The 20,890-nt window shown below is 45.0% G+C and overlaps 1 protein-coding gene across 1 annotated transcript in view; it reads right to left on the minus strand.

Annotated features, from left to right (window-relative positions):
* Positions 1-14,910: 14,910 nt before the first annotated feature.
* The window catches only part of GMEB2 (glucocorticoid modulatory element binding protein 2), a 36,631-nt gene continuing 30,651 nt past the window's right edge, over positions 14,911-20,890 (minus strand). The window contains 3 exon segments of the mRNA XM_038369809.2: positions 14,911-17,541; positions 17,831-17,953; positions 20,325-20,462. Coding sequence (XP_038225737.1) covers positions 16,892-17,541; positions 17,831-17,953; positions 20,325-20,462 — 911 coding nt within the window. The 3' untranslated portion in view covers positions 14,911-16,891.

Raw genomic sequence — 20,890 nt, forward strand, 5'->3', positions numbered from 1 at the left:
TGCTCCCTTAAAGGCTAGAGGAAGGAGGTTGTTTCCTATGGCAGGTCCTAGCGGGGGAGAGATGCAAGGGGAAAGGCCTCCAGGCTCCTGGAGCCTGCTTGTGTCAGTGGAATAGCTTGTGGTGTTGCTTTGTGTTTGAAGAACAAACTATGCCCTGAAGGAAGGGCCCAAACAGACGCTGGGTGCAGCATGCATCCTTCCTGGGCTGGGGAGACAGGCCAGCCGGCAGCACCCCCTACCCCATGGAACCAGTCCAGGAGCCAGCCATGTCAAAATGAGATTCCCTGACAGCATTCTGTGTGTTGTAGCTGGGGCAGTTTCACGAGCGGCATCATCATCTAAGTCCTGCACATGCGATAGCTTACACTCCTGTTGCCTCCAGTGGTGCTCTCCCCGGGGGGATTATGGCTGCAAACCGTGCAAGGCCCCAGCAGTGTTGCCAGCTCTCATGATTTTATCATGAATCTTACACTCTTGGGTGTTTTTTCTTAAAACCCTAGCTCCTGGAGTCATGGGATTAGGGAAGAATCTGTTTTCTTTAAAAAAAAAAAAAAAGTTTCTAGGCCTCCTTGTGAGGGAGAAAAGCTTGGAAAAGTGACCGGTACAGACTCAAGAAAACAGAAGAAAAATTACCCTCCCCTCCTCCCCAGCTAGGGTGACCAGATAGCAAGTGTAAAAAATCGGGATGGGAGTGGGGGTAATAGGTGCCTATATAAGAAAATGCCCCCAAAATCAGGACTGTCCCTATAAAATCAGGACATCTGGTCACTCTACCCCCAGCATTTATTAAGAAATCACATGATTTTTTAAAGCTAGTCTCATAACTCAGGGATGGGGAGGCTTGACTCATTATTTCTAATCTTTGGCACTGATTATGTTTTCATGTCTGCTTCAAAAGCTGGCTATAAACACTTCCCGAAGCCCAATCAGAGAGGCACAAAGGGAAAGCAAGAGAATGGCTGAGGTGTCCTGCTGTTTGGCCAGCTGTGTGCTCAACAGGACCGTGGCCATGGGAACCAAGAGAGAAAACACTAAAGGACCACTCTACCAGGGCTGCAAAGGTATATGGAAAGGCTGCACAGTTCCCATGATCTGCAGCCTGTTCCCATGCAGGGGATTATCTGAGCTATAGGAGAAAGGCACTTGATGCTCAACAGGTCAGTTCTTGAAAACAGAGAACCTATCCTTGCAACAAAGCCCGTTGCCAACTCTGTCCACATATCTATTCAGGGGATACCATCATAGGGCCTAATCACATCAGCCACACTATCAGAGGCTTGTTCACCTGCGCATCTACCAATGTGATATATGCCATCATGTGCCAGCAATGCCCCTCTGCCATGTACATTGGCCAAACTGGACAGTCTCTACGTAAAAGAATGAATGGACACAAATCAGACGTCAAGAATTATAACATTCAAAAACCAGTTGGAGAACACTTCAATCTCTCTGGTCACTCGATCACAGACCTAAGAGTAGCTATCCTTCAACAAAAAAGCTTCAAAAACAGACTCCAACGAGAGACTGCTGAATTGGAATTAATTTGCAAACTGGATACAATTAACTTAGGCTTGAATAGAGACTGGGAATGGATGAGTCATTACACAAAGTAAAACTATTTCCCCATGGTATTTCTCCCTCCTACCCCACCCCCCACTGTTCCTCTGATATTCTTTTCCAGGTTTCAGAGTAGCAGCTGTGTTAGTCTGTATTCGCAAAAAGAAAAGGAGTACTTGTGGCACCTTAGAGACTCTAAGGTGCCACAAGTACTCCTTTTCTTTCTGATATTCTTGTTAACTGCTGGAATTAGCCTACCTTACTTGTCACCATGAAAGGTTTTCCTCCTTCCCCCCCCCGCTGCTGGTGATGGCTTATCTTTAGTGATGACTCTCCTTACAGTTTCAGAGTAGCAGCCATGTTAGTCTGTATTCGCAAAAAGAAAAGGAGTACTTGTGGCACCTTAGAGACTAACAAATTTATTAGAGCATAAGCTTTCGTGAGCTACAGCTCACTTCATCGGATGCATCCGATGAAGTGAGCTGTAGCTCACGAAAGCTTATGCTCTAATAAATTTGTTAGTCTCTAAGGTGCCACAAGTACTCCTTTTCTCCTTACAGTGTGTATGATAAACCCATTGTTTCATGTTCTCTGTGTGCGTGTATATAAATCTCTCCTCTGTTTTTTCCACCAAATGCATCCGATGAAGTGAGCTGTAGCTCACGAAAGCTTATGCTCTAATAAATTTGTTAGTCTCTAAGGTGCCACAAGTACTCCTTTTCTTTTTGCGAATACAGACTAACACGGCTGCTACTCTGAAACCTGAAAATAGAGAGAAAGCAGGGAAGTAGCTACGATCCTGATGGGTGATTTCATAAAGAAGTAGGTGGGGAGAGAAAAGACCCTGAATCACTCGGAGTCAGAATTTGGTTGTTGTGAAACACAAAGCTAAAGAAACACTACAGGAAATTACAAGTTTCTGTTTCCATTTCTCATACTGAGCAGTAAGAAAACAGGCAGCCTCCGAAGCAGTGTGATGTAGCTTTCCCTGACACCCCTCCCAGAGGGAGGGACTTGTTTACTGAGACCCAGGGATGAGGAACTCAGCATTTCCTCAGCTCTTACGCAGGCTGTTTTTGTGTTTGATACGAGAACACAGCGTTACAAGACAGTAAAGAGAACCCAGCAGCTCCTTAGTGCTGAATACTTAGCAAAGGAGAACAGCCTTGCCAGGGCAAGATTTCACCTGCCGAACCTGGAGGATGATGATGGGAGTGCGAGGGGGACTTTGCAGTCCCCCTTCCCCATCAACTCCATCCTGCTGATGGCAGCATATGCTGCAAGCTGCTAGGAGACTGAACATACATCTTAGCTGGCAGTCCATGGGCCCTGAGGTCTATTATTTGTAGACTAGTGTAGTAGCTGAGGGTTGCTCCTGGTTTGTAATCAAGGGCCAGCAATACTGCAGCAGGAGAAACGAAACCTGGTGTGCTTCCCAGCTATCAAAGAAACGTAATCAAGTATTTGAGTGAGTCAGCATCATGCTGTCAGCCTCACAGGTCTCTTATGCAACTAGAGTGGTGCTACTTATTTACACGCTGTTGTTCATTTCTAGGTCACTCGTGGGATCCAGCCATCTCTGTGTGGGCCAGAGGAATCCCACCCTACTGCATGCATTGGAAAGGGGGAAGAACAGCAGTGTCTGACAGCTCACTGGGCATTTGGGGGTGCATAAGGGAACATGGCAGCGGAATGAGCCATTCTCTGGGAGTCAGGGTAAAGGATTGACTCCCAGAAAACCTGGGCTCTGGGCCCAGCCCTGCTTTGTGGCCTTGGACGAATCATTCCACCTTGGGGGGGCATATCGCCACTGCACAGTTAGCCTAGCTTGGGAGAGAGCAGCCACACTGGGAACTTACCTTCAAGTTGCTGTGTCCACGCTGGCACTGTATGTAGGGCCGGGATTTTGGGGCACACTTCCCATGGTTCTTTGTACTGCAGTTAGCTGACCCTCTCCGTGAGTTCTTTCCCCACTAAATTGTGGGAGACATTATCTGTCCTTTCCAGACATCCGCAGGAAGGCACAAGGAGGACTAGTGGCATTAGCCTGCGTCCACACTGCAGAGCCAGGTTAGCTGCTGTTAAGCTGTGTTCACTTAGGCTTTAGCCGGTCCACTCAGCCAGGGCAACCCAGCCCACCCAAGTTTTAGCCACCCCCACCTCTGAGTTAAGGTTTGTGTGCGTGGACAAGACAGGGCGAGTTATAACTTAAGTTAACTTTGCACTGAAGACAAGCCCTGGGTCTCATTTTTAAAAGGGGGATGCCTATCTGCTTTGTGAAGTGCTTCGATATCAATGGATGCAAAGCGCTAAGAGCAAGGTAGTAGGAGCAGTAGTACAGGTGTAGACTTTTTCACAGCGCCTGTAAACAAAGATTTTTGCAAATCCATCTACATTTGGTCCCTCCACAGGGGGAAAGTTGTTCTGGTCCCGAGTTGACAGCAACCTTGCTTTGTCTCTAATTAAAGGGATGCTGGCTTGCTGTGTTTTATGGACATGGTATTTACGTTTTCAAGTAAGACAACAAACATGATTCATATTCCTTGAATACCAAAACCACCCCACCTTTAGATTTCTGAGGTCAGTGCAAGGTGGGTTTTGTTTTTAACTTCTGTTAAAGGAAAAACATAATTCCCTGAGAGGTGTTGTACAGAAATAGGACCTATCACAAATATACAATCCCTAACTAAGCACCTGTAGCTGTTTCGTCAGACTCAGTTCGAAAATAAAACAGGGCAGACATTGCTGCCGGGAGGTGTCCAGCATGGCAGGGCATTTGCCTATAGGCAGAAACACCTCTGCCAAGACGTGATCAAACCTATGACATGTATGCAATCTAACAGAGGCAAGACTAGGGAATTTTATCAGGTATGTCACATCCCATTCCCTTTGTATGGATCCAAGATGACTGTCCCTTCCTCACTGACTTTCTGCTGTCTTTTCCTAGTGGGTTCACCATTCTCCAGCCTCCTGTCTATAACGTGATTATGCTGCCCTATAAATAGACACAGAACTTCAGTTTTTATTTCCCTACCACTTAGTTGTGATCTAAAAATGTAAGGTTCTCATTTGATTTTTTCACATAGAATATATACAATCTGTAGTGCTTCTGGTCGCAAAGAAAACTTCTGAGAGTGACCTGAACGCAACCAACACAGCAGTCTTTGCCTAAGCCTATAGCCCTCTCAGAGCAATAGTTTGAGAAATGCGTAAACTGCTTCCATTTATCTAACTTGAATATTGACTCTGAAGCCTAATGTTGCCAGGCTGAATGTAAGCTTGGTTAACAATTTAACTGTTGATAATTTCACCAGAAACAATAAGTAGCGACAGACCTCAGGATAGGGTGCATTGGAGCAGCTAGTTACTGAGATGGGAAATGAGGAAGTCAAATCTTTCCTCCAGCTTTAAAGAGTCTCCACTCCTGCCTAAAAGAGGGGGAAGCAGATGAGATGCATTCCTCCTTCCCAGCACCAGAAGTCTAAACTGTCTCCGAGCCAGCAAACCCCAGTGCTCCTATGACAACTTCAACAATGCAGCCATGACAACATCTGCCATTCAACAGAAGTTTGGGGGCAGCATTAAATGCACCTAAGCACCCCTAGGGAGTTGAAACTGTTCTGTTGAGAGGAATGAGAGAACTGTTGAAAGATCTAGCCTCTTTCTCTGTTTGAGAATCAAGCATATTGTATTTCAGAGCAGAATATTTTAGGCCCCTGATTTAGCAAAGCACTTAAGCACCTGATTAAATTTCATTGAAATCGTTGGGACTTAAGTACATAGTTACCTGTGCTTTGCTGAGTCAGGTCTTTGGCATGGCCTTTTTTGGTTAGGGATGTGATTTTTTTTTTTTTTACCCCAATAGTTAAAGCAGTACATCCCCTAACATGGCGATAGTTTTATCCATGCCTTTTATTCCAATACAGCCTGTTTTATCTTAGGTACTTATGTAGCCCCCCCTCACTGGGGTATCTGAGCACCTCATGTTCTGCAGGAGATTTAGTCTTGCAACACCCCTGTACAGTAGGAGGGGGCTATGGTCCCCTTTGTACAGATGGAAATTGAGGGCCAAAGGCACTAAGGTACTTGACCAAGGACACAGAGTCTATGGCAGAGCTGGTACTTGTACCAAGGTCTCCCAAGCTCTAGGCCAGCACCTTAACCTCTGAGCCATCCTCACTCTCAGAAGAGATTACTCTACCAGCAGAGTCACGAGAGTAAGCTATACCACTGTAAGCTCTTTTATACCAATATAACTGCATCCTCACCAGGGGATTGTGCTGATTTAACTAGAGAGGTATAATTAAAGTGGTGCAACTTTGGCTTGTAGATAAGCCCTTGGAGTGGATACTTAAGTGGGTGCCACCATCTCCCCTGTAACTTACTGTACAGCAAGCAGTGTGGCTAAGTCCTGTGAATGGAGCGGAGAGTATAAGACCAAAAACACCCTGTTCTGCAAATGCTGTGATAGTGCAGGGGAAATGGAAAGGGACTCAAACACCCAAGATTGTTATGAAAGTGTATGAGACCTGCCTAGCCACAAAGTCTGCTCACCTGACTGTACCATGGAGATTGTGACAAGGACCCTGTTTTACTCCTGTCAGACACTTATTCTGCTCAGCCCAAGCAGAATTTTGCAAGGCTGGACTAGAATCAGAGAGTGGAACGGACCAGTTCTGTTCCACTGTTTGTAATGAATGAAATGCCAAAAGGAGAGGTTCACCAATAAAATATAAATCTATTGTTACAGTCCTTCATATTGCACTAACCTCAGCTATTGATAATCACAGGTATAGATTTTAAGAAAAATTACACTATGTTTTTTGTACTTTGACATCACCCTGTGAATTACTACCATGGCATTCACAAGAGGTAGGGTCTGCAGGTTCACTGAGCATTCAGAGTCTGTCTCACAGCTGGTGGAAATTGGCACAGATGTTTTGTCAACAGAGAATCTGGTCCTCTGAGCCTGGGCGATACTGGACCAAAACTCCAAGTCTGAAGAAGCAAAACAAATTCCATTATGCTGGGGAAAAATAAACACAACAAAACCTAGTTGCTGCAGGGTGAACCGATACCATCAGGTATCACTCCACCAAGGAGTGCCACAGACAAACAATCAGCTGCCGGAGTTAGGTTTTAGAGTATCTCTGGCAGAGTTATTCTGGTCCTTATGCCACACCCTCTTGTGTCTTACTGCCAGCTATGCGGAACACACTCTTTGCCAGACAGATTAAAGCAGGTATCACCTTTCAGTCACTACAATCAGACAAAAAGAAAAAGGAGTACTTGTGGCACCTTAGAGACTAACAAATTTATTAGAGCATAAGCTTTCGTGAGCTATAGCTCACTTCATCGGATGCATTTCGATGCATTTTGGATGCATCCGATGAAGTGAGCTGTAGCTCACGAAAGCTTATGCTCTAATAAATTTGTTAGTCTCTAAGGTGCCACAAGTATTCCTTTTCTTTTTGCGAATACAGACTAACACGGCTGCTACTCTGAATACAATCAGACAGTGTCAGGCACTCAGGTCAATTTGGAACTAAAAGCAACAGGCTTCTCTTTATTTTAAAATGAAAAATCTATATTTTCATAGGTAGGCAGGTCTTTGCTTGTAGGATACTCAATGTAGCAACAAACTAATAGTACAGGTAGTGACTGTCACCGTATTTACTGCTTTAATGCTGTCACAGGATTATTGTCAGTTTCCATGGAAATAAGGGCCACATTTTCAAAGTGCAGGGCTGGGATTTTCAAAAGATCCTATAGCAGACAGGAACTCAAATCCCATTCAATTTCCACAGCAGCTGCTTAATTCCTGCAGTCTCCTTTGGAAATCCAGCCTAGAGGTGCCCCACAAAGGGCAGCATGCAAATTTACAACACACGCCTGGGTAAATGTATGTGCAAACTGCCAGGTAGGCATCTAACTTGTCACGTAAGCACTCATATCTCTGAGTAGTCATTTATCCAATTTGCATATGCAATCACCGTAGCACAGTGGTTGTACATTTGTATGCATGCATGTAACTCTGGTTCTCTCTACTGGAGAATTTTAACCCTAGATGTCTCAGTAACACGTCAGAGCAGAATTATCCAAAGACAATGCTCTGTTCTGTTCTTATCCAAGTGCCAGGTAAGGAGAAAAGCACTCTCTTTTTAAATTTAGAAAGTAAAGCATTTAAGACTCCCAAAATAGTAACATAATGTGTGTTTGGGTTCAATAATTACAAATGAAAGCGGATTTTAAAGATTTAGGTTAAAGTCATTGGCTTTTTCACTTACCTGGCAGGACCTGAGTTTTGTGCTCTTAGTTTTTCCTCTGCACACTTGATATCACGGACCTTTAAACAGAACAGGACATTGTGCTCTCATTGTATCAATGGTACCTTCAGCTGTATTAACTGCTAGTAACTACTATTTGCAGCATTTGAGCCAACCAATCAATCATGTGATTTAAAAATTTTGTATAAATTATATAATATTGTAATATTATACACATATGGATATTTTGAACTCTCATATCTATATCTATCTATCTATCTATCAATCTGGAGAGATATTTCCCCCCTACCCCCCTTTTGGTTTCTGAGCTTTAGGATGCTCTTGGGTCCCTTTATTTATTTATATATTTTTAAAGAAAACATTTCTGTTCTGCTGACTTCACCACACGAATAACTCCGTGGTGACTGAGGTCAAACCTTGTTTTACCATGGCTTATTCTTGCCTCTGTGTGCAGAAAAACAAGCTAACAAAAAAGCCCTAGAACCACATTAAAGAACTGCGTTTCTCCCCGATAGGCCTCATTTACACAGGTAGATCATCACCCAAAAATTCACACCACAGATGCAGCATCACCATGGCAACAGCAAATGCTGTAGTGTAGACAGGGTTCAGGCATTTAGAGAACATGCTGGTAAAAGTCCTGTCTACATGAGCAGCCTCCACTGCTGGTGTCACCAATGGACCTGCATCCATGAACTGGCGGGGAGAGGGGAGTGTCTCATGTTTGTCAGTGCAGACGAAAAGGCTGCTGTGAAGAATAAATCATATGAGAACATCGCTTGGCCACAGTCCTGTTTTCACAGCTATGTTTAAACATGGCTGGTTTTGTAGCACAACCTGGGCCAAATTCAGCACCTTCTAGACGGTCTCCCATGTATTAGGCAAAGGCAGTCCTAGTGGGTACTTAGGTTACTAAGGCAGATTTTACAGTTGTAGCAGATGTTTGGTGGCATTTACCGAGGCCACACAGCAATGGATATTAATCTGACAGTTCTAGTTTTACCAAAAAATTTAAATAAATCATAGCTCAGACAGCAGATAGACGACATCTTTTCCAAACTGCTCTCCGCTAGAATACTGCAAACCAGATACGTTAGAACTGCACCTCCAGTGCAAATAGTCCTTATGAACAAACAATGGACTCAATCCCAGATACTGTAAACATCCTTTGACAAAAATATCCTACCAAATTAATGAAACTCAGACATACAAAGGGCACTAATTTTGATGAGAAAGCATATCTGGAATACCAGATTCCATGCAACATGGCACAGTTAACAGTCACTGTTTAGGAGATCCAGGATTTGAGTATGTAGTGTATTGAAAACTGTTAAAATTGTAAGCTATCACTTGAAATTTCAAGGGTTTTCCTGGTCCTCCTTGCAGGGTAGGGGGCTCTGTAGGGAAGCTTGCAATCTGGAGCCATCAGAGTCAGTCTGCAAAAAGCCAGCCTACCTAGAGCAAAGTGGGTGAGACAGGCCTTGCCGTAGGGAACAGCCTGCTTTGTATCTCTCCGTTTTTGGTTCTTGTGTGTTAAGATTTTGGATTTTAAGAAAATAGTAAGAATAGTAAGAAAGTAGTGATACATTGCAACTTTCCAGAAAGAGTATTCTATATTTTTACCTTTCTTTGTTTGTATGCTACGAACATAACAGAATGGGAGAGGGGCTATTGGTCAGAGCTGAGGAGCACTGGCTAAGTTATGTAGGGAAGACTGCAGAGCATCTGTGTAAAACAGACATACTAAGCAGTATCATTCAACCTAGGGTGCAGTTATACCAAATCCTGCCTGCCTGGAGTACCCTGCAATGCATGAGCCTGAAGTCAGGTGCCTTCTCCCACTCAAGAACAGTCACTGGGCTAGATTGACCCCTGAATTATGCTGGATTCTGGCAGCATAATCCAGATAACAGGGTTGCAAGCAGCAGAAAATTTGGCTTGAAGGGGAGTACAGAAAGATAATTTACCAGCAACCTTCACTTTCCAGAAGAAGCCTGAACTAGGCTAGTACCACCTAGAAGTGGTCACAGTGGGGAATACAGCAATTCACTGGAAACCTCGTGAGGCCTTCACTGGCAGCATCTCACCCTTCAGGCTGCTTGCCTTTCCCTGGCAGCAAATCTTCTTGGGTCACTGTGTTCACTGCTGGGGCAGAGAAGCAATTTGCACCCCAGCTGCTAGTGCGGGTGAATGAAACCCATTTACTACCACTGTACTTAGGATGCATCATTGCTTTTATAAGGCATGTTCTGTTATACTCTTGGAACGGCTGTCTAATCAGTTCTGACCTATATAGCTACACTGGGTACCAGCAGAGATATGACCGTCATCAGCTAGAAATTCTTCCCGTCACGTCCATTTGATGTCACATTAGAACACCCCCATATACCTCTCTCTACTCACCCTTGACACCTCCAGGTCCGCTGAACCTGTCTGACTTGCAGTGGAATCACAGGACACAGACTAGGACCTATGGGCTTGTCCAATGCTCACTGAAGTCAATAAGGGTATGTCTACTGCAATTAAACCCCCATGGCTGGCTTGTGTTAGCTGCTTGGGCTAAGGGTCTATTTAATTGTGGTGTAGACATTTGGGCTCATACTGAAGCCTGGGCTCTAGGACCCTGCAAGGTGGGAGGGTCCCAGCGCTCAGGGCTTCAGCCTGAGCTTGAACATCTACATTGCAATTAAACAGCCCCTTAGGCTCAAAGAGCTCAGGCTGAGTCAGCTGGCATGGGCCAGCTGCAGAAGTCTAACTGCAGTGTAAAGGTTTCAGAGTAGCAGCCGTGTTAGTCTGTATTCGCAAAAAGAAAAGGAGTACTTGTGGCACCTTAGAGACTAACAAATTTATTAGAGCATAAGCTTTCGTGAGCTACAGCTCACTTCATCGGATGCATTTTTCCACCAAATGCATCTGATGAAGTGAGCTGTAGCTCACGAAAGCTTATGCTCTAATAAATTTGTTAGTCTCTAAGGTGCCACAAGTACTCCTTTTCTTTTTGCAGTGTAAACATACCTTTAGAGTCATTCCATTCATATCAGTGTGCGCAAGACCAGACTCTGTGAGAATGGAAGGTGTTTCAGGAGCATGGGTGGGAGGAACAATGAAAACAGACTGTGCTGGCCGCAGCTAATTGTCAGCACGCCGGCTCTGACTCACTCGCACAGGGCCGGGTGATTTGAGCCAGCCCCTCCTCCTCAGCATGAGTTACAGAATAGCAATAGGCCTGTGGGTGAAGGTGGAGTGTGAACACTTAAAGCAGCCTGACTTTGCTCTGTGCTGGTAACAGGTACACACCGCAATCTAGCAGATGGAAAATAACCCCAACAAGGGGATGCACACACCTCTTCTGGCCTTTGTGCTCCCAAGGTACAGAAAAGGGCAACAAAAATGATTAGGGGTGTGGAACAGCTTCCATACGAGGCAAGATTAAAAACACTGGGGCTATTCAGCTTGGAAAAGAGACGATTAAGTGGGATACGAGAGAGGTCAATAAAATCATGACTGGTGTGGAGAAAGCGAATAAGGAAGTGCTATTTACCCTTTAGAATCATAGAATCTCAGGGTTGGAAGGGACCTCAGGAGGTCATCTAGTCCAACCCCCTGCTCAAAGCAGGACCAATCCCCAACTAAATCATAGAACACAAGAACCAGGGGCCATCCAACAAAATCAATAGGCAGCGGGTTTAAAACAAATAAAAGGAAGTACTTCACACAATCGTGGAACTCATTGCCAGAGGATGATGTGAAGGCCAAAAGTATAACTGGGTTCAAAAAAGTATTAGAAAAGTTTATGGAGGACAGGTCCATCAAAGGCTATTAGCCAGGATGATCAGGGATGTAATCCCATGCCCTGGGTGTCCCTAAACCTCTGACTGCCAGAAGCTGGGACTGGATGACAGGGGATGAATTGCCCTGTTCTGTTCATTCCCTCTGAAGCATCTGGCACTGGCCTCTGTTGGAAGACAGGTTACTGGGCTAGATGGACCATTGGTCTGACCCAGTGTGGCCGTTCTTCTGTTCAAGGAAGTACAGTAGATTCCACTGAATAGCAATCTGAACATTAACAACGTCTGGTTAATAGCACCATTTTGCTAGGAAACAATCCCATCTCATTGACTTTAATGTTAATTGGATTTGGACACTGGTAATGGCATGCAGCTTATTAGCAACAGGTTTTTGGAAGAAAGGCTCCATGATAGGCAAGTTTTCAGGGATGCAACTAGAGAAGGAAACACTGGGACCTGCTTTCCCTGGCTGCTGCCTTTCTAACCTGCCTGGAGCCGGTCCCAGCACTTCCTTCCCCAGCTGCTGCCTTGCTAACCTGCCTGGAGCCAGCACTCAGCAGGTCCCAGTGCTTCCTTCCCACAGTGCAGCCTCACAAACCTGCTTTCTGCTCATTAGCAACTATCAGATAATAACAACTTTTTTGCTGACGTTTGTTAATAAGTAGAATCTACTGCAGTGGAGAAAATGGATGAGCAGCGATTCCCTCAAGACACCAGGACCAAGGTGTATTTGTCCCTATACACTGAAAAAGAATGTGCCCTGAAATATTAGAAAGCTGGTGACTTAAGGCCCTAGCATCCATCAAGCCAAGAGAACCCTGTTATGTACCGGGCACGTACTGTTTAAAGACCACTGGATTTTAGCCAGTAGCTCCTAAAAATCACATTTTGGTGTGTAAATCCAGGCAAGATCCTGCCTATGCAACCTGTTGTCACCCAGATACACACATACCGAATAAATGAATATTAATGACAGTCATACATATGCATACTGGGGGAGAACAGACCTCTCCCAACCTATCTTTTATTCCTGTTTATCTTTTGGCAGCTGTGCTCTGGCAAGTGTCACAATATGCTTCTCTCTAGCCACACCTACTGGCCTCAAATGGAAGTGCTACATTAAATTTTAATCTCCATATTGCTTTATAGATCCATACATGCTTTACAGCGTTTACAACTGTATTGTAAAATAGATACGAGAAAAACAGCAGTCTCCTGACAATCATTAACAAAAATTCCTCTCACGCAACACTTCACAGCCTTGGGTATCTCATATGTTTGGTTTCAGAGCAGCAGCCGTGTTAGTCTGTATTCGCAAAAAGAAAAGGAGTACTTGTGGCACCTTGGAGACTAACAAATTTATCTGAGCATAAGTTTTCGTGAGCTATAGCTCACTTCATCGGATGCATATGCGCGTGTGTGTGTGCGCGCGCGCAATCCTTTTGGCACTGAAATCACAGAATCACAGAATATCAGGGTTGGAAGGGACCTCAGGAGATCATCTAGTCCAACCCCCTGCTCAAAGCAGGACCAATCCCCAATTTTTGCCCCAAATCCCTAAATGGCCCCCTCAAGGATTGAACTCACAACCCTGGGTTTAGCAAGCCAATGCTCAAACCACTGAGCTATCCCTCCCCCATGCAGGCACCTCTGGGGCCAGGCGGAACGCCACTGTTTGGTGAGCTGCACAAGAGCGCGTGGGGAAGGATTGCGAGCTGTAGCTCACGAAAGCTTATGCTCAAATACATTTGTTAGTCTCTAAGGTGCCACAAGTACTCTTTTTCATATGCTTGGGAAAACATTACAGCAACAGACACAGTATTGCACACAGCAAAACAAATGAAGGATCCTGATTGGCCTCTAAACAGTTCAGAGCTTCCAACAAAACAAGAGAGGGGATCAGATACTGAAGCAAATTTGGTTTAATTGGTTTTAATGCTCAAACAGCCTCTGTTTATTTCTTTATGCTCTAGATGCATGCTGTTGAATCAGAGGTTGCAGACACACAAAATAATTCCTGTGCAACATCCTGGCTTCATGTTGCAACGTAATCTCTCCCTCCTCTTCCTAGTTAAAGTATGTGTATTTTCCTCCTCTACTTGTACCCAAATGCTTAGGAGCAGGGGGAATCCAACCATGCAACTGCCTTTATTCCACAGTCTTCACTGGGAATAGGGGACTAGCTCCCCACACATTGGAAGGCCATCCCTTCCCTCTACATAATGGGCAGGGGAGAGCGATCCTGTTTGCTGTCGGAGATACAGGCAGTATTGATCAGAACTCCAGGCTCATAAGCAGCACGCTAAATACCACATGTGAGAGGCACACAAGGGACATATGTGCTTCCCATGATTTTTTAAGCTGACAAGACACAGTTTGCTAAAGAGCACAAGATACATGAAAGGTCCCCAACATAGTTAATAGCTGCGCTGTCTCTTTCATGGCCTGAGAGGATGGGGTTGCTAATATTTGTTTACATCTTCTGCCAACCAGATCTGCAGACTCCAAGCTGTTGCTTCAGTGGTGCCTGAACTCAGTAAAACAAGAGCTATCGATTCCTGAACCATGTCCCTGTGGCTGATTCCTGAACCACAGTCACCTGCTAGGTACTTCTGTTGCTTGTCCATACTGTGCCCCCTCTACTCCTCAGACAGAGTAGGGCCCTTTCAGTAACTAAGGCAGCATAGGGCTCAAGTCTTTCATCTTGCAACTTCATATCAAGCTGCACTCTCCCACTTCCTACCCCATTCACCAACAACCCTCTCTAATTTCTTCCCCATTTCTACCAAGCACCTCTCTTGTCTATAAGGTCACAACTGCTTTCTCATAGGAGCATCCTAATTCCACTATTACGGAGACCACGCTCAGCAGCATTTCATAGTCAAGCTGGGGAAAAGAGAGAACAAAAGGGAAAGATCTTTTGAGGGTTGTTGCTTCCTATCCAACATAGTCGGTCAGGTTTGCATGATTTTGTCATAAATGTTTCCTGCCTCCTGGAGTTAAGAGCAGCAGCCACAAAGAAATCCCTTTATGTAATTAATAACAACAAGTCTTGGGATAAGCTTCTTTTCATTCACAAAATGAGGCGATGTCAAGGCTACAATTCACATTTCTGGAAAGCTCTGTTCGGTTTGCTTGCAGATTCATGCCTTCTCCATCACTCAAAAGAAGAGGAGAAAGAAGACTCTCCTCCTATAATTCAAATTCTATTTCTTAATTTATTAAAAATCCCTAACACCTTTAAAAATGCTATGTAAAGGCATTAACAATAACATGTCTTCACCCATCCTTAAGAGTTTTATTAGCACCAACATATGGAATTCCAGGCTGGCCTAGAAAAAAAAAAAAAAAAAAAAACTAGTAGTAAAGAAAGCATCAGGGATGCCAATCCCACATCTAAAGCTTTGCCACTATTAAATCTTTCTAAAGGGTTAAGGCAGCAAACAAAAGACATTTCTTTCCCATCAAGCCCCCAGTCTAGGTCTCCAGTGACATTCCCTTCACTTTGCTAACACACCAGTCTATGCTCATGTGAGGGGAAGCACCCTTGGCTTTCTCTTACCACCACAGCACAAAGGAAATAACTTCCTAAGATATAACCTGAAACAGTGTATGGCCAAAATTTTGGAAGGATTGGCAGTATTACTTTGCAGGTGTGTGTGGATGGCATGGGGAGAAGAGGAAGAGGATTCTGTTCATTCTTGGAGCCAGTTTTGTGCTTTAATACTAGCTGTAACAATCGGACACATACAAGGAGATGTAATAAGCCAGCAGCACTCTTTCAAAAATATTTATTAGCTTATTAAAGTGACCTGTTGTTGCTGCTGCTGCCAGATCAAACTGATAGAAAACCCACACTGCAGGAATCCAGCCCCTTTAACACTGTCTCCAGCTGAAACGTCACTCTCTCTCTCTCTCTCTCTCTCTCTCTCTCTCTCTCACACACACACACACACACACACACCTTTTACAAAAATAAGGACAGTAGCAAACCTCTCAGCGAGCTGAACAATCAAAAGAGTATTTGATATATGAATATTCTATTTGCATATTCAAACCTTGCAGCCCACAAAATATCCTTTTGGGCACATTGGGAGGGGACAAGAACACCCAGCCACACTAGATAAGGCTCATTGGCTAGATGCTTCTAATAAGAGATTAGCAGAGACATGGGGACGAGTAGATTCCATAGTTAACACTTGCTAAGATGGAAGAAGTTCAGATGTCTCTTAGTGCTATTATTTAATTGGTTTCTCTGCATACTCAACAGTACAACTGTGCCCCTGGACATCACCTGCACAACCAGAAGAGCCACAAGAGAGAGTTTCCTTTTTTAAAAAAAACCCAAAAGAACAGATTTTTGAGAAAACTGAAGGAGACCCTAAATCCTCAAAAGATACAGATTTTCCACACCTGTCCCTGGATGGAACCAAAACCTTTAACTGTCCCCCCACCACCTTTCAATGATCAGACTTGGGAGACCAGCATCTCACTCATGAGGAGACTGCACATTTAGTAATATTGAGATACTGCATTTAACTACCCAAACCCAATATTATGTGCAGAAACCAGCAACAAGGGTCACTTGGCTCAGCCCTGGGACTGCCACACATCAGAGGACCTTCCCTGGTCCAAGGCTGCTTTACCTCAATGTCATGCACATTCTTCATGCCCAGCTACGCACTCTGTACCGGCCCACCCTCCAGAACACCAGCTTCCCAAACTGCCCTCTGTTGTAAAGGGGAAGCAGCAGACTCCCTAGTATTGTCGGCCCACATGCAGTATTGAATCATGCCAGAACTCAGGAGTGCCCCTTGGCCACTTACCCCTTAGTTTCTAGTAAAATGCCTCATCTATTGTTTCCTTAACCTTTTGCTACTTTCTGCTCTTTCCCTGTTCTCAGGCCCTGCCCACATCTGCTTCTCTCGATGCTCTGTGCCAGCTGCGATGTCTAGAGACGATGCAGAGCTAGTGAACTAGACATGGAGATAACATGTATTCCAGGAAAACACAAGAGGAAAATTTTATATGTAAACCGGTTAATGGGTCAGTGCATTTCCCCCCCTCTTTTTTGGTGGTCTCTCTTTTTCCCTTTCTTTGGCTCAAACCTCATTATTACTCCTTTTAGCCAATCTATCCCAGAGTCTCAATTCCCTATGCCCTCTTTACACTGTTCCCTCTTCCCTCAGCACAGGCAGAGAAAAGGCAGTTCAAGCCAGAGTATGTCACAAAAAATGTCCCTCCAGGCAAGTCCCCTTTTCATTTCTGCTCTTGCTCTTCTGCCACTGTCGTCACCTCAATGGTGGTGGTATGTTCGTCTGACGCCGTGGCATCCTCAACGGCGCTAGACGGCACCGTCACAATCGTGCTCCCACTGGGAGCCATTTGTGTTACGTTCTGTATGGTGGTACCTAGTCCCGGGAGGGTGAGCAGCTGAAAAGGGCTCACCACTTTCACCACAGTGCTGCCATCTTGTATGGCTGCTGTGCTGAGGACTGTCAGGTTGGAAGCGTCGGGATGGATCTCAACAGTGCTGGGGAAACTAGAGCCTGAGGAAGCCAGTACGGTGTATCCTCCCAATAACGGTGAGGCCGGGGAGCTGGCTGAGGGTGCCTGAGATGTACTTTTCCCAAGCACTGAGGCTGGAAGGGCAGACACCACTTTGCTGAGAGGGAAGTTGGCCAACTGAGAGACGGGCACTCCTGGGGCCAAGGCAATTTGTGCTGACTGGGCCAGGACTTGAGAGGTGATAGCAGCTGGCCCAGATGTGGCCCTGGTAAGTCTGGGGCGTTTTAAAGGTGCTGGGATGGAAACTGGAGTCAGAGTCATGAGCACATTGTTGAGGTGCTGCGATTTATGCTTCAGTTCCTTTGCTCGCTTGCGGTGCTCGTCACATTGCTGCTCCAATGCTGAAAACAAGAGACCGTAATGAACGTTAGTACGGGTACTCTCCAACCTCCACCTAACATAAGCTTCCCAGTGGCCATCTTTCTAGTTTTAACAGCATAGCAACAACTGAAGTACAATAAGCAAGGCAATTTAGCTCATTCTTTAGCATCATTCCAAGCTAAACTGATCTAGCATGCATTGATTAGCAAAAAAAAAAAAAAAAAATCTACTACTTTCTTACACAGAAAAAATCCAGGATAGTACCAGCGATGCCAACAGAAGAGACACCGAAATTCCAGATGGGCATACCTGCTAAATCCCGTGTGTATTGTTCTCTTGAGCGATCCATCTGGCACTTGTGGCTAGCTAGAACTTTCTTTACCAGGTCCAGCATGCCGAAATTCTGGACTATGTTGTTGAGTAAGACAGCATCTTAAAACAGAAAAATAGATACTGATCGTTGAGGAAAGAATCATTCCCTACAGAAAGAATTTACTTTTTTCTTGGTAAAAGACAGATATGCCAAAGCAGCAGTTCTCAAACAGTGGATCGGGACCCCAAAGTGAGTTGCAAACCCATTTTAATGTGGTCACCAGGGCTGACGTTAGACTTGCTGGGGCCTAGGGCCGGGCCGAAGCCCGAGCCCAACCACCCGCTGGATGGCGGGACTCAGGTTACAGGTCCCCGACCTGGGGCTGATGACCTTGGGGTTTGGCCCTTCCACCCAGGGCGGTGGGGCTCGGGCAGACTCAGCCTTCAGTCCCCCCTCCTGGGGTCATGCAGTAATTTTTGTTGTCTGAAGTGGGTTGCGGTGCATGAAGTTTGAAAACCGCTGTGCTAAAGTGACATAGCCAAATCTGTTTTAGGATAATGCAAGAGGTCAGAGCTTAAGAATTCATTAATATTTATGCTTAGAATATGGAGAAAGAAAGGATGGGGAGAAGCATCAAGGGATGATTAAGAGACAATAGTCCTTTCTTCCCAATAGAGATTGATAAGAGAGGTCTCTGACACATAGCTAATTGCTATCTAAACAGCAAGCACTGCTGACAGGCTGACCAAAGCGTGGTCAGAGAGAGAATTGCTTTCATAGGATACAATCTAGAAGCTTTGTTCTCCCCCCTTTATGAGTGCTGAAAATTCTTTTTCTCTAGCTCAGTTTATGGGAAACATTAATCTAGATGATTTTTGCAATTACTTTTATTTTCATTCTGTTTTCTCCGTGCTTGTATTAAATCTTGTGGTTAAGATGACTGTTGTCTGAGAATTTCACACAGACATCCCCAAATAAGAGAATCCCATAACTGAAGGGCAAAGGGTTTCTCAAAGTGACACTGCCCCTCAGTCTCAGTGAAGTGGCAAGACAAGCTGTGTTTCCTCCCAGCAAGACGTGCTGTGAAAGGCCATGGCAGGCAGTACATAAGGAGGAAAAACTCCAAGTTTAAGGAGGACACAATAGCTGACAGCAGTGTTGGTCCCAAGTGCCAGACATTCCAAAATATGAAGCCGTCATATTAAATTATTTTTTCTATATTCAGTGACATGCGTGAGTGGGAAGGACAGTCAGTTTCCTTCAATCACGTGGTGCGTTACCTTCTAATGATGTAGTGCAATGAACTGCAGAAACTGGCTCAGATTAGCAGGGCATATGCACAGATGGCAAAGCCAGTGGGAATCTGTTTGTCAACTGCTGGAAACAAGTTTTTACCACAGACTGCATTGCAGATCCTAAGGAAACTGGCCACAAAACTACCCTGCACCACTGATGCACCGTCCATAGTGGCCAGTTATTTCCATACCCCACCCTGCATATGAGAATTAAAGGGATGCCAGCAAAGTGAGCATAATTCATTCTGCTATAGTTAAGACTAGCTTTTTGTTTAAAGTTTGACTCTTCTAAGTGCTCGAAAATCTACATGGCTACTTGGATTGCCTTGAAATATGGTGTGCCTCATTGTGTGCCACACAAATTTGGGGTTGTCTGACCAAGGAGGTCCCAAAATACATCTCCCAAAACAAAAGTTGAGAGATTCTGGCAACCTTTTCTGGCTCACAGACAAAGCTCAACAAGGGCTCAGATCATTGCATGAGGGTCCCTAAGGCTAGAATGTTACTCCAACAGAGTGCATGGCACCCACCAGCCCTTTGTGAGAAATCAAATTACACTGCTATTTCAAAAAGATTTTGCTTCTCATCACAAGCCTCATGTGATTATTCTTGCTCCTAAGGTATTACACTGAGCATGTAGAGAGTGAGAGGCTAACTATCTGGAAAACTTCTTCCAGGTCACAGGGCTGGTGGGTGCCAGTATCATTTCAATGCAGAATCATCTCGGGTGTCAGCAGCGAGGTGGGATCTGAGAGGAGTCTATGGACTTAATGATGGGTAGGGGAAAAATATAGGTTTAGGTGGCATACTGCATACATGAGTGAAGGGTTGTAAAAGGGTCTGAAGTGTCTGTCAAATTTGACAAATGTGGTACTCTGCAGGGAGAAGAGGCTCAATATTTCAGTGCAGGTAGCGCCTGTCCACTACAGCAACAAGGCAGAATGGGAGTGTGTTATGGGTGCTGTGGGGCAGCGCTCAAGGAGGGCAAAGTTAAGGGTATGTGGGCATTTACCTTAACTGTATTTCCTGGTTTTCAGAAGACCGATTTCGCTGAACTCGATGTTCTGGGAGGGGCATGAGCTATCACCTGGCAACCTTAACTCTGCGTTCACAAAGGTTTTTTGCCATTTAATAATAAGAATAGTCATGAAGACACAAAGATGCTGCTTATTAGCTCCTGCAATCAGGCTCTTACCACTGAGCTGTAAGGGAGGATCCTGGACCCGCTGCTGTAAGCCCTTCATGGTTTCCACAAGCTCCTGGTGAAACTCTTCGATCACTTCTTCCAGCAGCCCTGCATCCTTCAGACCTCGCCAGAATGCAAATGTGTCATCTAGGGGAGCAGCCAGTATGAGAGAGAACCTCAGAGTACTAGGAAAAGGCGGTGGGGGGGCGGGAGAGGGGGCTGAATGACCGATACATCACCATGTCTTACTGTGAGGTAAAAGGGATGTGCACATTCAGCAACCCTATCGAAAGGCAGAAGCTCACCCTAGACTTTTCTCTGGGGGGGTTTGAAGCAGAAGACATTCTATCTCTATCTAGGGGGGGGAACCCAGTAGGAACAGGCATCCCAAGGCAATGGGTGAAAAACCAAGTTGATTTCGTAGCTTTAAAGGAAGAACATACTTTCCCCTTATAGTCCTCCCAATTCCCCATATCACAGAGGACTGATTCTGCCCAATAGGGCAGAGAAGCTGCAGAAGAACCTGTGAGTCACTTCAAACCCTGAGCCAGAGGGACTGAGGCAGAGCTCCTGTT

This window comes from Dermochelys coriacea, chromosome 13 (genome assembly GCF_009764565.3).
Source record: "Dermochelys coriacea isolate rDerCor1 chromosome 13, rDerCor1.pri.v4, whole genome shotgun sequence".
Classification (NCBI taxonomy): domain Eukaryota; kingdom Metazoa; phylum Chordata; order Testudines; family Dermochelyidae; genus Dermochelys; species Dermochelys coriacea.